This window comes from Magnusiomyces paraingens (genome assembly GCF_902498895.1).
Source record: "Magnusiomyces paraingens strain CBS 517.90 genome assembly, contig: contig5, whole genome shotgun sequence".
Lineage (NCBI taxonomy): Eukaryota > Fungi > Ascomycota > Dipodascomycetes > Dipodascales > Dipodascaceae > Magnusiomyces > Magnusiomyces paraingens.
Genome location: NW_022474071.1, coordinates 745,516 through 765,623, shown reverse-complemented (window position 1 = coordinate 765,623; position 20,108 = coordinate 745,516). Strand labels below are relative to the sequence as shown.

At 37.7% G+C, this 20,108-nt stretch overlaps 6 protein-coding genes across 6 annotated transcripts; 1 reads left to right on the top strand and 5 right to left on the bottom strand.

Annotated features, from left to right (window-relative positions):
• Positions 1-168: 168 nt before the first annotated feature.
• On the bottom strand, positions 169-1,782 carry SAPINGB_P005908 (uncharacterized protein; the record flags this gene model as incomplete). Its single annotated transcript, XM_032000622.1, has 1 exon — positions 169-1,782. The coding sequence occupies one exon, from the start codon at positions 1,780-1,782 to the stop codon at positions 169-171; it is 1,614 nt and encodes a 537-aa protein (XP_031856513.1).
• A 1,455-nt stretch (positions 1,783-3,237) lies between these two features.
• Positions 3,238-6,846, bottom strand: SAPINGB_P005907 (uncharacterized protein; the record flags this gene model as incomplete). The annotated part of the gene is made up of 1 exon (XM_032000621.1): positions 3,238-6,846. The coding sequence occupies one exon, from the start codon at positions 6,844-6,846 to the stop codon at positions 3,238-3,240; it is 3,609 nt and encodes a 1,202-aa protein (XP_031856512.1).
• A 1,234-nt stretch (positions 6,847-8,080) lies between these two features.
• SAPINGB_P005906 (uncharacterized protein) lies at positions 8,081-8,623 on the top strand (the record flags this gene model as incomplete). Its single annotated transcript, XM_032000620.1, has 1 exon — positions 8,081-8,623. The coding sequence occupies one exon, from the start codon at positions 8,081-8,083 to the stop codon at positions 8,621-8,623; it is 543 nt and encodes a 180-aa protein (XP_031856511.1).
• A 165-nt stretch (positions 8,624-8,788) lies between these two features.
• Positions 8,789-10,231, bottom strand: SAPINGB_P005905 (uncharacterized protein; the record flags this gene model as incomplete). The annotated part of the gene is made up of 1 exon (XM_032000619.1): positions 8,789-10,231. The coding sequence occupies one exon, from the start codon at positions 10,229-10,231 to the stop codon at positions 8,789-8,791; it is 1,443 nt and encodes a 480-aa protein (XP_031856510.1).
• A 3,627-nt stretch (positions 10,232-13,858) lies between these two features.
• SAPINGB_P005904 (uncharacterized protein) lies at positions 13,859-16,785 on the bottom strand (the record flags this gene model as incomplete). The annotated part of the gene is made up of 2 exons (XM_032000618.1): positions 13,859-16,441; positions 16,549-16,785. 2 exons carry the CDS (start codon positions 16,783-16,785, stop codon positions 13,859-13,861), a joined length of 2,820 nt encoding a protein of 939 aa, XP_031856509.1.
• A 652-nt stretch (positions 16,786-17,437) lies between these two features.
• SAPINGB_P005903 (uncharacterized protein) lies at positions 17,438-20,029 on the bottom strand (the record flags this gene model as incomplete). Its single annotated transcript, XM_032000617.1, has 1 exon — positions 17,438-20,029. The coding sequence occupies one exon, from the start codon at positions 20,027-20,029 to the stop codon at positions 17,438-17,440; it is 2,592 nt and encodes an 863-aa protein (XP_031856508.1).
• Positions 20,030-20,108: the final 79 nt, after the last annotated feature.

The window sequence follows — 20,108 nt, the reverse complement described above, 5'->3', positions numbered from 1 at the left end:
CGGCTTCAGTTTTACAATCTTATAAAGCTCAGACTTTAAAAGTTCAAAAAGTTCAAAAAGTTCAAAAAGTTCAAAAAGTTCAAAAAGTTCAAAAAGTTCAAAAATATAAATGAGAAGTAAAAATAATCTTCAAATGTTACAAATATACATTATTTATCACTAAATCTCCTAAGGAGATTGTTTGCCTGTGCTTGAACTAGATGGAGCTGGTGGTGGTGAAGACGAAGATGAAGCTGAAGAAGCTGACGGTTCCCTTGCAACATTTGCATTTGCATTTGCAGCTACAACAGACTGGGCCTCTTGTGAAACTACTTGCTGCTGCTGTTGCTGTTGCTGCTGCTGCTGTTGTTGTTGTTGTTGCTGTTTCTGAGCCAGCTCTTGTTCTTGCTGCTGTTGTTGTTTCTGCTGCTGCTCAAGAAGCCCAGCCGCCGTCAACGTTTTGGCCACCTTTGGTGGAGGAATCATGGGAGGTGTGCTACTGCGCTCCTTACGTCGTTGTTCACGGTCAAGTGCAGCTTGCCGCAACACTGACCTCATATCATCTGCTGCACCACTGGGTCGCCGGCTGCTACTACCGTTGCCATCATCACCTGTGCCCAAAACATAAGTCCCGCCAATCCATCCGCCGCTATCATAAATCTCCTCCATGCCAAGCCCGAAAAAGTCGCGTTCATCCACGTTATCGCCTTCCGAGTCATCGCCTGCTACCTTGAGCATTGGGCCGTCATATCGCTCGCCTGCAAAGATGGTGCGCCCGCGCTTACCAAATGGATCAAGATCTACCACTTCGCGTTCCAGCTTGTGGAAAAGTGCCCAAAACTTTTCGTCATGTTCGTCATGGATATTGTGTGCAAGTTCGTGGCACAAGACTTTACGCACGTCCTTATACTTGAGCCAGCCGTCATATGCATCAGTGCGTAGCCGCAGCTCAATGACTTGTCCTCGATTCCGGTTAAGTCCCAGTAACCGTGTTGTTCCTCCAGTACCGCCGCCATCTGAGCGTGTATTGGAAGCTGGATCCAGTTCTGTTAGCACGGGGATACTCCACTTGTACTTTTCCATAATTGCGCGGATACCACGATCTTCACGGAGATTGTGTAAAACACTGCGAGATTTTTCAGGATTATGCAAAAATGGTAAAGGAACGAGTCGATGAAAGGTATACTCTGTATTAGGTGCATCAGCGTCGCGTTCTTCTGAAAGCCCTGCAAAGGCTCCATTTCTGGAAGAGGAATCCGAGAGTGGTAGGTTGAGTGATGAGAATGAAGAGGGTGGGGTATTATTGTTATTATTACTATTATCTATGCTGTCATCGTGTCTAGAAAAGCTGCTACCAGAATTACCGGAACTTCCACTGCTGCCACTGACACGAGATCGGCCCCGCATTTGACGTTCGCGGTATTTTTGATAACGCAGGGACCTGCGGCGTTGTTGTTCAAAGTGTTGTTTTTCAGCAACTTGAGTTTCGTCCAGCTTGTCTTGTGGGGTTCCCATGAGAATAATGCGTTTACGGGACTGTGGTGCAGAAAAGACGGTGGCAAGTGGGGTTTCTTGACCCTGGGCTAAAGCCTGGGGTTTAATAAGCCCAATTTTGGGGGCCAGGAGTTTTTGAGCATCTGGAGGGATGTTTGATTCGTCGAAAATTATTTCCTGTAAGTCGCGATAACTCAAATCTGATGGGAATGCTCGCGAAATAGTTTGGCCTTTAAAAGTGATTGAGAGATCTATAGTGTCTTGTGAAGAAGAAGAAGAAGAAAAAGAAGAGGAGTCTTGTGTGCACATAAGTATTGAATGGATTTGTATGTTTAGTAGATTGTTTATCAATGTGTTTAATTGTTGAAGAATAATAATGTATTTGATTTAAAAAAAAAAAAAAAAGAAAGAAAGAAAGAAAGTTAAGTGTTGAGTGTGTTAATTTATTGGAGGGGAGAAATAAATAAATAAAAAAAAAAAGTTGGAGGCCAGCTAAGAGGCGGTTAACCTGCTGCTGAGATTTTTTTTTTTTTTATTTTGGTCAGTGGCGAATTATTTTTCCCTGTTATCGAAATTCTATTGTTACAATTAAGACAGAAAAAAAAACGAACGAACAAACAAACTAATTCCAACCTTAACGGATAGCTGACTAAAAACAAAAAAAAAACCCCTCCAATAAAAATAGGAAATATCTATAGAATTATCGAGAAAGTTATGAAAAGTTTAAATAATTTTTTTTTATTTATTTTAGTCAGATTTATTTTATTTCTTTTTGAAAAAACTTTAGGTTGAATAATGAATAATGAATAATGATGATGTTAATGATGGTGATGACGAAATGAATCAAAATGGGTATTGATCTATATATTATATATAACATATACCCTATGTTTTATGTCAAATGTATTATATCTTAAAATAAAAGTAACTCAAAGTTAATATATGTATAGAGATAAGAATATATTACTAATGATGACTAAGAAACCGTTTGATTTTTTTTTTTTTAATTTCATTGAATTTTTATAAAACCTTTAATTGAAATTTTATTTTTTTATTATTTTAATTCTTATTGTTACGAACCATATCTATATATATCTATATATATATTCATTGAACTATTTATTGTTCATGAACAAACAAACAAACAAACCTGATCAGCTTTCTATACTTGTGGCAATTTTCAAAAAAAGGTCACCTGTCTTCTATTTCATAAAAAAAAAAAAGGCTGCTGTTATCGATTAGAAAAAAGGTTTTAAACTTAAAAGGGCAGTATGATAATAGTTGTTATGAAAAAAAATAAAATACAATAAAATAAAATAAAAATAAAAATAAAAATAAAAAAACAAGCCTTTGAATTTAGTGATTGGATACAAATGAAAAAAAAAAAAAACGTCTCAAATTTGAAACCTTTTAGTAATTAATAAATTTATTAAACTTATTTATATTGATTTCTGAAAAAATGATTTTTTTTTTTTGATAAATCATTGTAATACCCTCAAAATTAATTGAGTATACATTCTTATTAAAGGAAATTTATTTATTTTTTTTTTTTAATTCTTGATCTAACCTATAAACACAATTTCTATAAAAATATACTATTCACAGTCAATTTTTTTTTTCTTTTTTCTAAACCAGTTATCTTATATAAAAAAAAATATAAAAATTAAAAAAAAAAATGATAAAAAAATGACAAAAAAAAAAAATTTTAAAATAAAAAAAAAAAAAATGCAAATTGAAAATTTAATAGTTCGTTAAAACCAACCTTTAAAACTGTAAAAACTCATCTTGATTTATCAAAGATTCTCCCACAGATGATCCCTTATTAGACATCATCATCAAATCACCATTGCTAGTTTGCAATCTTACACTTGTAGATGCAATCACAGAAGTCGTTGGGTTAGCAGCTGCTGTAGCCGCAGCCGCAGCCGCAGCAGCTGCAGCAATACTATTATTATTATTATTATCACCACCAAGTTTCCCATTCTTAAGACTAGCAGCAGTATTCTTTTCAACACTTGACTTACCTGCCTTAGTCCCTGTCTTTTTATTACCAGCTACCACTACCGTGGTTGATTTTTTTTTAGAACTCACTGTGGTGTCTTCAGCCTTTGAATGCGATACAAACCGGCGCAGCCGTTTGTTGGTTGTTGGCTGAGACAAATTAGTATGAGTAAATCTAATTTTAAATTGTCCTTCTTTTCCCCCATTGTTATTATTATTGGGTCCTCTTTTTTCCCCATCTTCTTTACCACCTGCCTCATTTCCATCACCCTTATGAAACGTTGTATTTTGCCCTGTTAAATTGTTTTGCGTGTTCCCAGTTTTACGTAGACTCGACCCAGGTAGTCGTTGCTGGTATTGGACTGGTGCCGTTGAAGACATGTTAATCTGATGCTGACCAGGTTTTTTGGCCACAGGAGCTGCACGCAAAGGAACTGCAGAAAACGAAAAAAATTGACCCGCAGGCTGTGGCGGTGGTCCAAAATGATCACAGGGAGGTGCATGCAGAGTACTATGCTGCAGTTGCATTGGAAATGAAATAGCAGTTCCCGCAGACATTGAGCCTAAAGGTGACGACGATCGTACGCCAAACCCGTGGTTGCTAAAGCTAGTGGTAGCCAGAGTTGTGGTGAGGGGAGACCGTGGCTGTTGCGATACGGGGAACTCAAAGATGAATTCCAAGGCAGGAGGTCGCGGGTTATCATTTCGCAGCGATCTAGCCGAGGTTGAGGGGTGGATTTGTTTGGTATTATGATTAGTAGTAGTTTTCGTAGTAGTTGCTTTAGTTTTGGTTTTAGTTTTAGTTTTAGAGTGGGTGAGGTGGGTATTAAGCTTGGTACTTGTGGTGGTGGTATTAGCACTTGCTGGTGTAGTAGACGGGTTGTTTGCGGTAACAGCAGCATCAGCGACTACAGGCTTTTTAGTTCCTGTGCGAGCGGGTCCCGTGACTGGGAAAGAATGCTTGAGACTTTGATACTCATTAAGAGAGCCGAATTTTTCCGATGACGGCTGCTGAGAAGATTTTGGAGAGGCGTGGCAGGTTGGCGGGATAGTTTGCGGCTGCAAGGGTGGTTGTTGTTGTTGTTGTTGTTGTTGTTGTTGTGGTACATTGATCGGAGCAGTAATCGGATCCCGATTCATTTTCTGAGCTACGTGCGGCTGAGACTCGGCCGGCTGTGATTGTTGTTGTAGATTTTGTGAGAGTGCAGTGACCACCGGGAAAACCACTTTAGAGGTGGGACTTGAAGCGAGGGTTCTGGAAGAAAACATAGCCGCAGCAGAAGTTTTTTGACTACAAGCAGTTGCAGTATTGGAAGATTGGGATTCGGATACAGGGTTGGAGCGTTGTTTTTTAATAATTGGAACTCCAGCTGGGTCCATAATTGGAATCTTTCTGCGCCGGCGCTTTCTCTTTTTGCGTTGCTCTGGGTCTTTATCTGCCATGGGTTCGTTGTTCAAGTATTCGTTATAAGTTTCTTCCTCTTCTTCTTCTTCTTCGTCTTCGTCTTCCTCCTCATCTTCCCCTTTTTCTTCGACATCTACTTCTTGGTCATTTTTATTGTCCTTGTTTTTATCCACATCATTGTCATCATCGTCATCGTCATCGTCATCATCGTCATAATCATCATCATCCACACTGTCATGTTCCCCATCAGCATCATGGACATGCTCATCATCAATCACGTCCACCACTCCGTAGTGAAATTCCTTGGGGTACGCCTCAAATTCAAATGTGTAGTTAAGTATGCGCAGATTTTCACGAGATAAAATGTGTTTAAGAGTAGAGCCCATGCGCTGCTGGGTGGCTATACCGCGACACACTTTTTCGACTCGTGCAACAGTGGGTCGTTGAAGTGCACGTTGGATGCTGGGTAAGGTATAGTCAACTTCTTCTATTACAGAGGAGTTAATGTTGGAACAAGTAGAAGAAGAAGAAGAAGAAGAAAATGGTGGTGGTGTGGTTGTTGTTGTAGGTGCGCTAGTTGTGCTAGTTGTGGTAGATGTAACAGTTGTGCAGCAGCTGCTAGTTGGGGTCTGCGCACAAGAAGAAGAAGTGGGCTCATGTGGAATTGTTGGGTGGTCCGATGGTGTGAGTGCAACCGAAGTATATGTTCCTGGAACAACAATGTTATTATTATTGTCATTATTATTATTGATGATACCGCAGTTGGAGGATGATTGTGAAAGGTGTTGAAGATCTGGGGATGTTGGGAAAGCATTTATTGTAAAGTTATCAGTTGTAGTTGTAGTGATAGAAGTAGTGCCTATAACTGGCGACGTTATTACCTCCGAATCATGATCGAAATTTTGGAGTGATGATGTTTGACTGTTGGATACACTAGTACTACTAGTTGTGTTGAGTTGTTCTGCGACATCTTCCGAAAGTTCCATCCCGAGATCTAGTGGAAGATCCATCGGGAGATCCAGGGCAGAAGGGTGACTTTGTGTTGGCTGGGCAAGGGTTATATTACCATTGAGAGAAGGAGGAGGAGGAGGAGGAGGAGGAGGCGGGGGTTGAAGTGACACCACTTCTAAAGACATTTTTTTACTAGTGCTAGTTGTAGCAGCCGCCCCAATGACCGTGTTACTACATTTCGCATCGGTGCCTGGAAATAGATCTTCGGCTTTAGTAGTGACTGATTTTTGGTTTAAAATTTGATTTGAAGCTTGTTGTTGTTGGGATTGTATAAAAAACGGTTCTTCTGGTGTTATCAAAGGCACATCAATCATAGAACAAGATTGCGAGATTACTTGAGATTGTTGTTGTAGAATTTGCTGTTGTTGTTGTTGTTGCTGTTGCTGTTGTGGTTGACTCACTACATATTGTTCAAGATTACATTGAGATGATGCTGAAGGTCCTGAAGGTGTCAAAGGAGATTGAAACATTTGTGGGACAATTTGAATAAAATCTGATTGTTGAGATTCTCTTGATTGTTGTTGAGGAATAAACTGGTATATAGCTGATGGATCAAATACTTGTTCAGGGAATGCTGTTGTTGGTATTGACTGTACCATATTTCCAACAACTGATGCTGCGATTGCTGCTGCTGCTGCTGCTGCCGCTGCTGCTGATGGTGTTGTTGTTGATATTGTTGATAATGTAGAGTTGACAATAGGACTACAGTTTGAATTATTACTGCCACTAACACAGAGAAAGGGAGCAATGGCAGGGTCATGGGACGCGTCAGAAGTGAAATCCGAGTCTATCAACCACATTTCTTGTTGCTGCTGCTGCTGTTGCTGTTGCTGAAGTTGCTGTTGCTGCTGCTGCTGCTGCTGCTGCTGTTGCTGCTGAAGTTGGAGTTGAAGTTGAAGTTGTTGAAGTTGTTGAAGTTGTTGCTGCTGTTGTAGGAAAAACATTTCGCCATCCATGATTTTTTTTTTTTTTTCTATTTTGGGTTGATGTAGGATTAAGAAAAAGTCCTACCTTGTGACTTTTATATATTAAAGTCTTGAAATTTTTATATTTTATATAAAAATAAAATAAAATAAGAATAAGAATAAGAAGAAAAATAAAAAAACGAAGGAAATATATATAGATATAGATAAATAGATGAAAATTTAAAAGAATGAATGAAAAAAAGAAAAAAGAAAGATTTTAACTTGTTGTTGTTATCGTAGTCTGATTTTTAAATAGAAGAAATAAAAAAATTTAAAAAATTTAAAAAAAAAAAAAAAAAATATTGAAATCATCAAACAAAAAAAAACCTCCCTTTGAGCATTTTTTTTTTTTTTTTTACTTCTTTTAATAAATATTATTCTTCTTTTTTTTTCGCTTCATTTCATACAAATTTTTTATTTTTTATATTTTATTATTTATATTTATTTTTTTTTATTTATTGGAATTTTATTTTTATTTTTATTTTTTTTTTGTCACTCCACCAAAGACGGTTTTGTTACTTTAAGTATCTTTTAGAGTCTCTGTTTATTTGATCATTGAACTTTATTATAATTATTATTTTAATTATTTTAATTATTATAATTATTATAATTATTATAATTATTTATAAACTTATGTAATCATAATAATTATTTAATATAATTTCATTTAATTAATTTTTATATAAACCCTAACCCTATAATCACATGATATTTGCTTTAACTTACACCTTCCCCTCCTCCCATTTAGTCACCCACTAAAAATATCACCCTAAAAACTTAACTGGGTGCTGCTGCTGCTACTATTTCTGTTGCTCACTTGCCAAACGGACCACAGCCGCCGCTGCCGCCGCCACATTAGGAAAAAAAAAAGAAAGAAAAATTGCTTGCACGCTTATCTTAAAGCAACCCAAAAAAAAAAAAAAAAAGCCCTCTTTTATTATTTATTTAAGAATAATATTAGAAATAAAGAAAGAAACCTTTAAATTTTTTTTTTTTTTTTCTTTTCAAATATCACCATCAACCATTCTATATATTCATTCATTCATTCATCCATCTATCTATATCTTTTTCATCTCATTTCATCCCAGTCCAGTACAGTCCAGTCCAGTTTAGCTCAGTCCAGCCTAGTCCAGCTCAAATAATTAACAACTAACTAAACCCCAGAATCTTACTTCAGCATCTTTTCAAATTTTTTCAAATTTTTTCACCATCATCATCATCCAAAATGAAACTCTTCTCAATTACTGCCATCATTACACTCCTTTCGGCTGCATCTTCCTCTTCAGCTTTGGCCATTCCTGGAGTCCTTAACCAAAACCCCTTTGGCTCCAGCGGTCTTTCAACCGATGATAAACCTGTTCCTGGTGACTCTCCAGTTGAAATTTGTGACCCCTTCGTCCCTAAACTTTTGACTGTCGAACATGTTGACCTCTCTCCTAACCCCCCAGAGCGTGGTGCTAACCTTACCATTGTGGCCTCTGGTGTCCTTCATACTACAATTAAGGAGGGCTCTTATATTGATGTTGATGTGCGTTACGGCTTTATTCGCCTTTTGACTCAAACTTTTGACCTTTGTGAACAACTTAAGGAAGTCGACCTCGAATGCCCTCTGCCTCCTGGACCCCTCCACATCACTAAAACTGTCGAACTTCCCAACGAAATCCCTGCAGGAAAGTATATTGCTGTTGCCAGAGCTTACACTGATGCTCGTAAACCCATCACTTGTCTTTCTGCTGAAGTCAACTTCCCCATCCCTAATATTCAATAAATTGTTTTTTTCATTTTCTCTTTTTACTAGTCTTTTAGCATAACTTATTATTATTATTATTTTTTTTTTAATTTTTTTTTTCATATATATATAGAAAACCCAGAGTAATAATACTTTAATTATAATAAAACTATAAACTCATCATTAATAACAACTATTCCTCTTTTATCGAACAATTAATGGTGTCTGACTGGTTTGAGAGTCATGCGAATTACGAGGTCTTCCTCCCGCACTGCTTGCTCCAGTAGGGTAATCCCCCAGGCTTTGGTCTTCATTTGGCAAGCTTCCTTCACCACCTTGAGTATACAAATAAGTTGCCTTATTCATAATCCGACGAGCCTCCTCTGGTGTATAGTTCAGCTTCTTAAATCCCTGCTTTTGATACTTGCGAGGAATCAAAGGGAAATACCCTGTAGTTTCGCGGTGCCATCTTGTGTAGAAAAATCCTATTACAAAGACCCAATACAAGTTGTACGACAAAACCGACAGCTTGGTGGCACTATTCTGCCACCCAAGTAACGCATTGAAAATCATCCACCCACCATCAGTGTCCGGATTGCAGCAATTCACATGCCACACGCTCCGCGTAATGTCATACGACCCTGGTCCCGACCCCATCTCAGAAACGTCCGACCCCACATGGTTAATAAAATTTTGTAATTCCCAATACCAAACTCCGCGCGACATAAGTCCGGCAGCAACAAGGTACAAGAAACAGGTAGAACCAACCAAAAAGTATTGGATCGACATGTGGTCACCCGTACGGTACATGAGCCAGCCCAACAGTGAGCCCAAAGCAATAGCAGAGATGGTTGGTAATGGGAACGATGAGGCCGGCTGGTTAACACCAAGACCACCAAGGAAAACTACTGCCTCAAGACCCTCTCGAAGAGTGGTGACAAAGGGTAGAATACCCATGGCGTATTTGCGAGAAAGGTATTTTACACCCCAAGAGCCTTTGCCCTCGTGTGTTTCAATAATGGCCTTGGCAAGCTTAACGCGCCATTTTTCCTTCATCTTATTGATACGCAGCATGGCTGCACCCATAAAAGTGATGATGAGCGATGCAACAATTGAAAAAACAGCCTCCCACATCTTTTCCGTGGCCCCCCACAAGTCTTTCCCCAGGTGGTAGAATGCAAAAACGAAAAAGGATCCAATGAAAAGACACACCACAAGACCAAGAAATGCTCCGACCCATACTTGAATCACCAATCGACGGTATAAGGCTTTGGAAGTTGTAGAGATTTGGTTATTATCCTCCTGGATATCGTTATAAATAGTTGGTGTTGTTGCTGTTGTTGCTGTAGATGATGAAATAGAAGAAGAAGTAGCAGCATTTGATGTTGGTCGTACAGCAGTTAGACTAGTACTTTCGTCGACAACGGAATGCTCGTCGTCATTGTCATCATTTTGTTCTGGAGTATTGAGAGGTCGACCTTCGTCGTCAATAATGTGATTTTCATGAAGTGCCTTTTCACCAAATCCGCGATTGAGAAATGCCAATAAAACAGACACAATGATGACTGTTTCGACTGTCTCACGGAAAATGATGAAAAAGACTTGAACTGAAAAGTATTTTTCAATCCAAACAGAGGCCTTGAACATGGTTGTGATATAGGACTGTAGAATTAAGAGATTTAATAATAATAATAATAATAATAATAATAATAATAATAATAATAATAATAATAATGAAAAATAAGCAAGAAATTAAACAAGTTTAAAAGAGAAAAGAAAGAATTTTTATTCCTTCTTTTTGACAGGTAGATGTCAAAATCAATGAAATGACTTCTTTTTTTATTTATTTATTTTTTTTTTCTTTTGATTTGAAATATAGATGGAAAAAAAAAAAAAAAAAAAAAAAAAATTAAATAAAAAAGAAAAAGAACTTTAAAAAAATAGAAAGAAAGAAAGAAAGAAGAAGAAAGAAAGAAATTAAAAAAAAAAAAGGAGGGAAAAAAAAAATTCACAAGGTTGGTAACTTAAAAAAAAAAAATTAAAAAAAATTAAAATAAAAATAAAAAAAAAAAAAAAAAAAGGTTTTTTTTCTTGTATGTTAAAAAATCAAATCAAACCCGTGTGTAGTAAAATGCCTAAGCCCTTTTATATAAAAACTGGTTATTACAAAATCATGTACAAAAAGAAAAAGAAAAAAAGAAAAAAAAAAAAGGCTGACCACTACAGTTAAAAAAAAGGTTTTAAAGCCAATCAATCTACTGTAGATGGAATGACTTTAAAATGATTATTTTTTTTTTTTTTTTGCTACAAGAAAAGAATTCCATTTTTTTTCAATAATTTTTTTAATTCTAAAAGATGATGATGATGATTGTTTAAGAATCTAAAAGTCCGATAGGTTCTCCGAAGAAACTGGTAAGGTCTATTTGTATTTGTGCCAATGTTCCAACCAAAAAAGCAACCAAAAAAAAAAAAAATTTAATCAAAAAGCAACAAAATAACAAAATAACTTTCCATTACTCTCCCCCCACTCCAAAGGCCGGAAGTTGTATTGAAAACCAGTACACAAAAACGAAAAAAAAATATGTCAAACAACGTATTTGCTCGTTTTCTGTAAAAACTAGTCGTAATATATATATATATATATATATATATATAACAGCAATAACAAGTCAAGTCCATGGAGATAACTAAGATATTGGTTATCAAGATATAAGATTATTACAATAACTATTTGATTTTTGTTTTCTTCTTCTTCTTCTTTCTCAATTCCACAAAACAAGTAAGATTAAAATATATATATATATATATCCAATCCGTTGCAAAAAAAAAAGGAATTTATGGCTTGTCGATCAAATATTTAATCCATGTATATACTTAATTCTTTAAAAAGTCATCATTTCTAGAAGAAAAAAAAAAGAAAAAAAAGAAAACGGGTTAACCAGGTCGTAAGGCTTTAAACTAGTTCAAATATTACTTTCTATTAAAGGCAATAAACCATTCATTACTATTTCTATCAGCCTCTGAACCATCAAATCTAACAAAATTTAGTTATTTGATTTTCTTTCTTTTTTTTTTCTTTTGTTTCATTGAAACAATAATTGATTCGGTGTTCAAAAAAAAAAAAAAAAAAACCTTTAAAGGTTTTGCATGAATTGTCTTTTTTTTTTCTTTTTTTTTTTCCTAAACATCCACTTAAACTAAACTGGGTACTTTAATTCCGATATATATATGACCAAAGAGTTTAATGTGGAATATATAAAGTCTATGAAAATTTTCTTTTTTCTTTAAAAAAAAATCTTTACTTCATATCGTATATTTAATATTAAACAAAAAAAAAAACCAGAAATGAGTATTTCTTAAAAGTTTTGAACCAATTTATTAAACTAAAAAAAAAAAGTTGTTGCCTTTACTCTTTTGAGGAGTATATAATCCAGTATAACCTTGGACTCATTTTTAATTTTTAATTTTTAATAGAAAGAATATATATATATATATATATTTTTCATTCTAATATTTTTCCACCCTGTTAATTTATTTCTCTCATAATGGTAGATAGTCCAAGTTTGGGGGTTTAACGAAATCAACCTTATTAAAGATATCATTTGAGGTGAAAAATACAATCAAAAAAAAAATTAAAAAATTAAAAAATTAAAAAATTAAAAAATTAAAAAATTAAAACCTTTTCAAACAATTGTGTTATTTTTTAATTTCAGAGTTAATAAAAAAAACCATTAGTTTTAAGATAACAAAGTTCATAGTTCTCATTTTTGGCAAATTGCAAGTGATATTGCATTAAATCCGAAATAAACATTCTCAACTCACACTTCAAAGACCTCAAGTTTCCTCACTCAGTAATCTAAAAAAAAAATAAAAATAAACTTCCACGGTGAGTGAGAGTAGTGTTTTTTTAGCAACCACCAATTAAAAAAACAAAAAAAAAATTATTTGGTGTAGTAGTACCCTCATAATGGGAGATGAACTTTTTTTTAAAAAAATCAAAAAAAAAAACACAAACCATCAAAGACCCTTATTAATTAATCAATCTCTTATCGAGATTTAAACTTTAAACTATTTTTCGTTTGGTGACATTATTATTTTGTTTTAAGGTTGAAATAAAGTATAAATGTTCCTCGAAACTATTGAAAAAATTTCCAGTTTTCATTGTTATCTGATTTGTAACCTCCTTCCCAAATTAGGAAATTAATTGCTCACTTTTTTCTTTTTTTTTTTCTCTCTCTCTTTCTCTCCCCAATATCTTGTCCTTATTAAGAAAAACCGTTTTTCACATGACCAAACCATACTTCTGTTTCCATTCAATTCTTATCCTTATGTCTTTAAAATCTTTTGCAAAAGTTTTTTATTTTATTTTTTTGATATTTTTCCTTTTTTTGCTTTTTTTTTTTCATCGCATAATCAAGGATTCTAGAATCCACCTCAAAAAATAACTACAACTTTTGAAAACCTTTTTTGTTTTTAAACCACTTAGAAATTCTATTCCATCAATCACAGGTAATTTTTTTTTTTTTTTTTTGCATCTAATGAAAAAATTAAGGTGGTGTGTTTTTAATACCCACATATTCTAGTCCATTGTCCAATAGTTGCTTCATCATAAACACACAAAAATTGGCTTAGAACTTTCATGGTAAGACATTTAATAAACAGAAACTGATATAGCCAGATATCTAAAATTCAAACTTCAATAATGTAAACTTTTTAGTTTAAAGTCTTTGCAAGAACCCTCACAACCCTAATGGTCGGGATTCTAAATCTCTGGTTTATTATAATAACGTCATTTGTGTACTTTAAAAGTGTGGGCTCTCTTTATGACTACTGGAAAGCATGTCAATCCAGTTAAAAAAAAAAAAAAAAAAAAAAAATACCAATGAATACACTACTCTTCATTCTTAATTACTATAAATGTTCGTACTCAATTCTTTTCCTTGAAGTCTCAAATTGTCAAATGATAAATTGCTTACTTACCATGTAAACAAATCCATACCCCTAACCCATAATTTTTATAACTAAATCTTAACCCTAACCCTTTCCATATTTTTTTTTTTCACTTTATACATCTCTATATACTTTACAAGCCATTTTTTTTTTGTTCAAACTTTTTTGTCATTTTCCAGGTATTTTATTTTTCATATATATACTCTAGGATTACAGTTGAATGCGGAATCGTAAAAATCATAATAAACTAATAATAATAATAAAAAAAAAGATAATCATAAATCGTAATGTTGAAATAACTTCAAGAAAGAAATTCTCTCCCTTTTAAAACAAACCCTCAATCTCGCCCTCATCATTGACCTCAACGTCCATGAAGCCGCAGTGAGTGGGGAGACCAGGAATAGTCATAATCTCAGCTGCAAGAGCATAGAGGTAACCGGCACCCACAGAAGCGCGGACATCGCGAATGGGAACAGTGAAACCAGTGGGGACACCCTTAAGAGCAGGGTCGTGCGAGAGCGAATACTGGGTCTTTGCAATGCAAATGGGGAGGTTGCCAAAACCCTGGCGAGTATAAGTCTCGACCTTGGACTTGGCAAGATCGGAAAACTCAATTCCAGCAGCACCGTACATCTTCTGGCAAATAGTTGTAATCTTTTGCTCAACAGATTGACCCTCAGTCTCGTAAAGGAACTGGAAGTTCTTGTCAGTCTTTTGTGATGCCTTGACAACACCCTCGGCAAGAGCAACGGCTCCAGCACCGCCCTCAGCCCAGTGGTTGGCAACAATGGCATCCTCAGCACCATACTTGATGGCCTCCTCACGGATAACTGCGTGCTCCGCAGCAGTATCAGTCTCAAACTTGTTAATGGCAACAACAACGGGAAGACCATAAGTCTTAGCATTAGAAATGTGCTTGCCCAGGTTGGCGCAGCCGGCGCGCAAAAGTTCCACATTCTCCTTGGTGTATTCCTCAGCAAGAGGAACACCAGGCTTAACATCGGGACCGCCACCGTGGACCTTAAGAGCACGAACAGTGGCCACAATGACAACAACGTCAGGAACAAGGCCAGAAGAACGGCACTTAATGTTAAAGAAACGTTCACCACCCATGGTGAAATCGAAACCGGCCTCAGTCACAACAAAGCCAGACTTGTCCTCAGACTCACCCTCACGAGTACCAGCAAGCTTGAGAGCCATCTTGTCGGCAAGAACAGAGTTGGCACCAATAGAAATGTTGGCAAAGGGACCGGCGTGGACAAAAACTGGGGTACCCTCAAGGGTTTGCATAAGGTTAGGCTTGATAGCATCCTTCATGAGAGCAGTAAGAGCACCACCGCAGCCAATATCGTCAGCGGTAACAGGTTCACCAGCCTTAGAAGAAGCAACAACCATGTTGCCAAGACGCTCACGCATATCCTTGAGGTCGTTGGAAAGGGCCAAAATGGCCATGCACTCACTGGCAACAGTGATATCGAAACCAGTCTCACGGGTGAAACCCTTTTCGGTGGGAGCCTGACCAATAGTAATGCCACGGAGGAAACGGTCATTGCAGTCCACAACACGCTTCCAGGTGATAGTATCAGCGTCAATGTCGAGACGAGCAAACTTGGTGATTTCCTCAGGAGTAAGGTCATCAGGGTTGGTCTTGTCAATGCCCAGCTTCTTTAAGCGGCGGAACATAACGTTGGAAAAAGTGCGAACACCCTTCTTGGCAGGCACCAAGCGCTTGTAAAGAGGACCATCCTTCTGGGTAGCCTCGTGGAACATACGGGTGTCAATTGCAGCAGCAAGCAAGTTTGTTGCGGCAGAAATGGCATGGATATCACCAGTCAAGTGCAAGTTGAACTCATCCATGGGGATAACCTGGGAGTAACCACCACCGGCAGCACCACCCTTAACACCAAAGGTGGGGCCCATGGAAGGCTGGCGGACATTGGCAAAGGCAACCTTGCCAAGGTGAGCACCGAGGGCCTGGACGAGACCGACAGTGGTAGTGGACTTACCCTCACCCAGAGGGGTGGGAGTAATACCTGTGACAAGAACGTATTTACCATTCTTGCGATCCTGGAGACGGTCGAGAAGACTAAGTTGAACCTTGGCCTTATGAGCACCATATTGCTCGAGCTCGCTGGGGAGAATGCCAACCTCAGAAGCAACCTGGGTGATATTCTTAGGCTTTTGGGCGCGGGAAATGGCAAAATCAGAAGGAACAGGGGTTTGGATATTGAGAGGAAGAGGAACAATTTTGCGGGACTCTTCCTGGGCGTAAAAGCGCTTGGCCGAGTCAACGACATTGGAAAGAAGCATGGCCACAGTCATGGGGCCAACACCACCAGGAACAGGAGTGATTTTAGAAGCGACTTGGGAGGCAGTCTCAAACTCAACATCACCTACAAGACGTTTACCGCTCTTGCGAGTAGCATCGTCAATGTAATTGGTGCCAACATCAATGACAACGGCACCAGGCTTAATCCAATCGCCCTTGACAAAGCCAGGCTTGCCAATTGCAGCGACAACAACGTCAGCAGCCTTAACTTCTTCTTCAATGTTTGCAGACTTGGAATGGAGAACCGTGACGGTTGCATCGGCGTTTTTAAGGAGGTAAGAAACAGGGGAGCCCACAATGTCAGATCTGCCCAGGACCACGGCCTTCTTGCCGGCAAGATCGACATTGGATTGCTTGAGCAGAACGAGAATGCCCTTAGGAGTGCAGGGGACAAAGAGCGGGGAACCACCACGCTTTGCCAGCTCACCAATGTTGAGTGTGCCAAACCCATCAACATCCTTTTCAGCGGCAACAGCGTCAGTGATTACAACTTCTTGGATATGGCTGGGGAGAGGGAGTTGGACGAGGATACCGTGGACTGAAGGGTCATTATTAAGAGTGGTGATTTCGTCGAGGAGCTGAGAAGAAAAGAGAAGAGATTGATAGTTAGTTAATTGCTAATTGATAATTGAATGATTGAATGATTGAATGATTGATTGGTTTGAAAGGATGGTTACAAACTTACCTCTGCCTGGGTGACTGACTCTGGGAGGTTCTTGAGTTGACAAGAAATGTTTGCCTCGGCAGCAGCCTTCAGCTTCATGCGCACATATGTGGATGAATCTGGTCTATCTCCAACTTGGAAGATGACGAGGGAAGGCTTAAAGTAAGGCTTTTCAGCCTGGATGGCCTTGATTTCTTCATTAAGTCCAGTACGGATGGACTTGGCAATGGCGTTTCCGTCAATGAGTTCGGCAACCATTTTTTTTTTAAGAGTGGGGATGGTAAAGGTGATTGGGTAGTTTTTGTTAAAAAAAAAAAAAAAGAGTAAGAAGAAAAGTAAAAAATAGAAAAAGAACTTGAAAAGAATTTAAATAAGAAGAAAAAAAAAAAAAAAAAAAAAAAGGGATAAAAAGAATTAAGAAGGAAAGAGTCAGAAATTAAAAATTAAAAAAAAAAAAAAAATTTCCATAAAGACTTTTTTGTTTGTTTTTGACCGGTCCAAATAAATTTTTTTTTATTTTATTTAAACACGGGGTTTTTTTTTTTTTTAAAAAATATAAAATAGAAAGACTGTGGAGACCACCCGTTTTTTACTGGCCACAAGAATTTAAACCGCCGTGGCGCAAAGCACATGCAATTTCTGGGGAAAACTTTTTTTTTTTTTGACTCGGGTTTGTCTTTAAAAATTCTTGGGAATCCCCCTTTTAAAAATCAATAAAAAAAATTTTTAAAGTCCCGAGTCAATCCAGCCACACACCGAGCACCCGCCACACTCGGGTTCTTTTGTGCGGCGTTAATAAAATATTAATTTCTAAATTGGGAAATTTTCAATCTGTTTTTTTTTTTTTTTTCTTTATTCTTATTTTATTCTTATTATTATATATATATATATATATATATATATATATATATTAGGACCGCATTTGCAACAGGCCAGCCTCGAGCTGCGACGAAAGACTTAAAAAAGAAGTTGTTTCCATGGCCGCATAATGGTTTAATGCTTCAATTAGAATCTTCAAATGGTGATCAAAACTCGCCTCGTACTGATGTAAAGAAGAATTGAGCCATGCTAAAATCTCTGCCTCTGTCATCTCTTCGCCATTCTTGCTGGTAGGCCTTTGCAACTTCTCACGCTCAGCTTCACTCAGCATCAAACTATCCAAGTATACTATCGACCTTTCACGAGACGGCAAGTACTCGGCAAAAAGTCGGCAACTTGTGTACAACTTTGATTGAAGCCGCAACAGCTTCGGGTTGGTCAGCATACATTCCTTCATACAAATACTCAAAAATGAAACATGCTTAGCCATCAGCCAGTCTGCATTCTTTGCTTCTCCCAACTGCTCTATGAACCGCGCCCACTGTCGCTCATTAATCTCGGTCGTACAATAGTATAACACATTGTGTATAAAATATAACATTCGTTCACGCAGCTTCATAACACTTGCTTTCCATTCCTCTAACTCAGGTATTTGGCTTCGATGCTGCCACACCTTAGACTTCATCTGCTCTACCCACGACTTGTTGAGTGTCCGCTCAATATACTTAAGTTCTACCAAGTGTCGAAACATGAGTTGATACACAATCATGGTGCGTCGTGAAAATACAAGTGACAATGGGAATGGGATATTAAAGTCCAGCTGCAACCCGAAAACACTTTGAAAATGCTTCGATCCATTAGTATTATTATTATTATTATTATTATTATTGCTGTTGTTGTTGTTGTTGTTGTTTGCTTGGTAATGATTGCTCGTCATGGTCCCGCTACTTTCCCCAGCCATTGAACCAATCCGGTTGGGATCCATGCCAGGCACTGTCGCAATCTTTAGCAAATTCTCCATGTTGCTCATATGAGAAACCTCAACAAGAACATCGTCCCGGTATGGGTCTGTCGCTGAAATACTGCCTGGTTGCCGCAGCGCCATGTCCAGCAGATACTGCAGCTTGGTCTTGGATGCTTCGCTTGTCGGTTTGTTCAGCTCCGCATCAGCAATATCCATAAAATTTATTAGATAGTCGGCTTTATCCAAAAAGAAAAAATGCTTTAAAGACCGTAATCGTTCAGGTAGCTTATGTGTGTGGATTAATAGCGAAAGCAAAGTCTCATTTGCATGACTATACGCTCTAGCAAGTGTCATCAAAATCCTACTGTCTTCAATAGACTCGTATTCTTTATCATCGTCCTGGCTCACATCCACTCCTCCACATTCTCGGACTACATTTAAGTACTTACCCGTCAATAATATCCGCTCATAAACCTCAGAGCTCGAGAGTTGCAGCGGCAAGTCGTCCTCCCTCACCGTGTACCGTTTATCCCAGTACTCATCTGTATAATAGAGCGTGTCTTTATTTTTGCGTACACTCTTTTTTTCACAGATTAAAAACTCATCATAAGGATCAGTGATAATCCCCCGATGGATCCACCGCTGGAGCATCACCAAGTATGGTTTTGACGCGTCTCGAAGTAATGTCTCCAATAGAGACTTGGTAGGCGGGTCTCCTGAAAGTGCAATTAGTCTTTCGGCCAAAATGCGTAGAATGGCGCCGCCCTTGCATACCATGGATTTTTCGCGTGATGTCAAGCCCAGCTTGCTAAAGTTTGTGCCTTCGTTAACCTTGAGCGACTCAATCACTTTTTCAATATCACTACTGCTGTAGAGCTGTGCAGCTGCCTCCTCGCTCCGCCGCGTGTTTTCTTGTAAAATTACCTGGCACAGATCATATATTTGTTTGAGAATGTGTGCCAGGGGGGCTAACTGAAGTTGCATTGTCTGTAGGGAAAAACTTTGATTATAATAAAGCTCATTTTCTAACTGTGCAATCAAAATATTGTAGTCTTTGAGTACTCTTCTAATACTTGCACATAATGCCTGGTTGACCTGGCCATAGTCACGCTGAGCATGCACATCAACAAACTCGCTAATGGCTAGGTGATGGCGCGCAGTGTCAGTAATACTTTTGACTGCATCACGCATGCTAATTGGTACTGATCGGTTTGTTTGGTACTGAGGTCCGCGTAATCTGTCAAACTTAATATCGACCTCATAAGTCTCATTGAACCGAATATATATGCCTTCACATCCAAGGAGTACATAAATCAAATCTTCAATCACAATTGCTTCTTGTGCATTTAATGAGAGTCCTTCGAGACTCATGTACTTGCGGTATTCTGAGGGTGCATGTGAGTATTTAGGAAGGGGTTTAAGTGACTTGGCAAGTGCAGAAGAAGTTTCGCGTGCTAGTTCGACGCGTGGAATCCAGTTTTCGTTATCACTAGATCCATGATGTTGATGTACTCTTGACGGATTTTGTCGCTGAGAATTTGTGCTTCCAGAGACTCCAGCTTGTTGTTGTTGTTGCTGTACTGGTGGTGATGAAGAGGATCCCATTGACCTTCTTGTAGATGAGCTGAAATGCTGTGTTCTATAAATCGAAGTACGTGATTGAGATGCAGAGCCTTCATATTGGCCAGAACCATCTCTCCTTGAATAAGATGATGCCATGGTTTGATCTCGATATGTTATGTGAAAAAAAAAAAAAAAAAAATCAATTCTTCATTCAAAAGTTTCAAGGGGATGATGA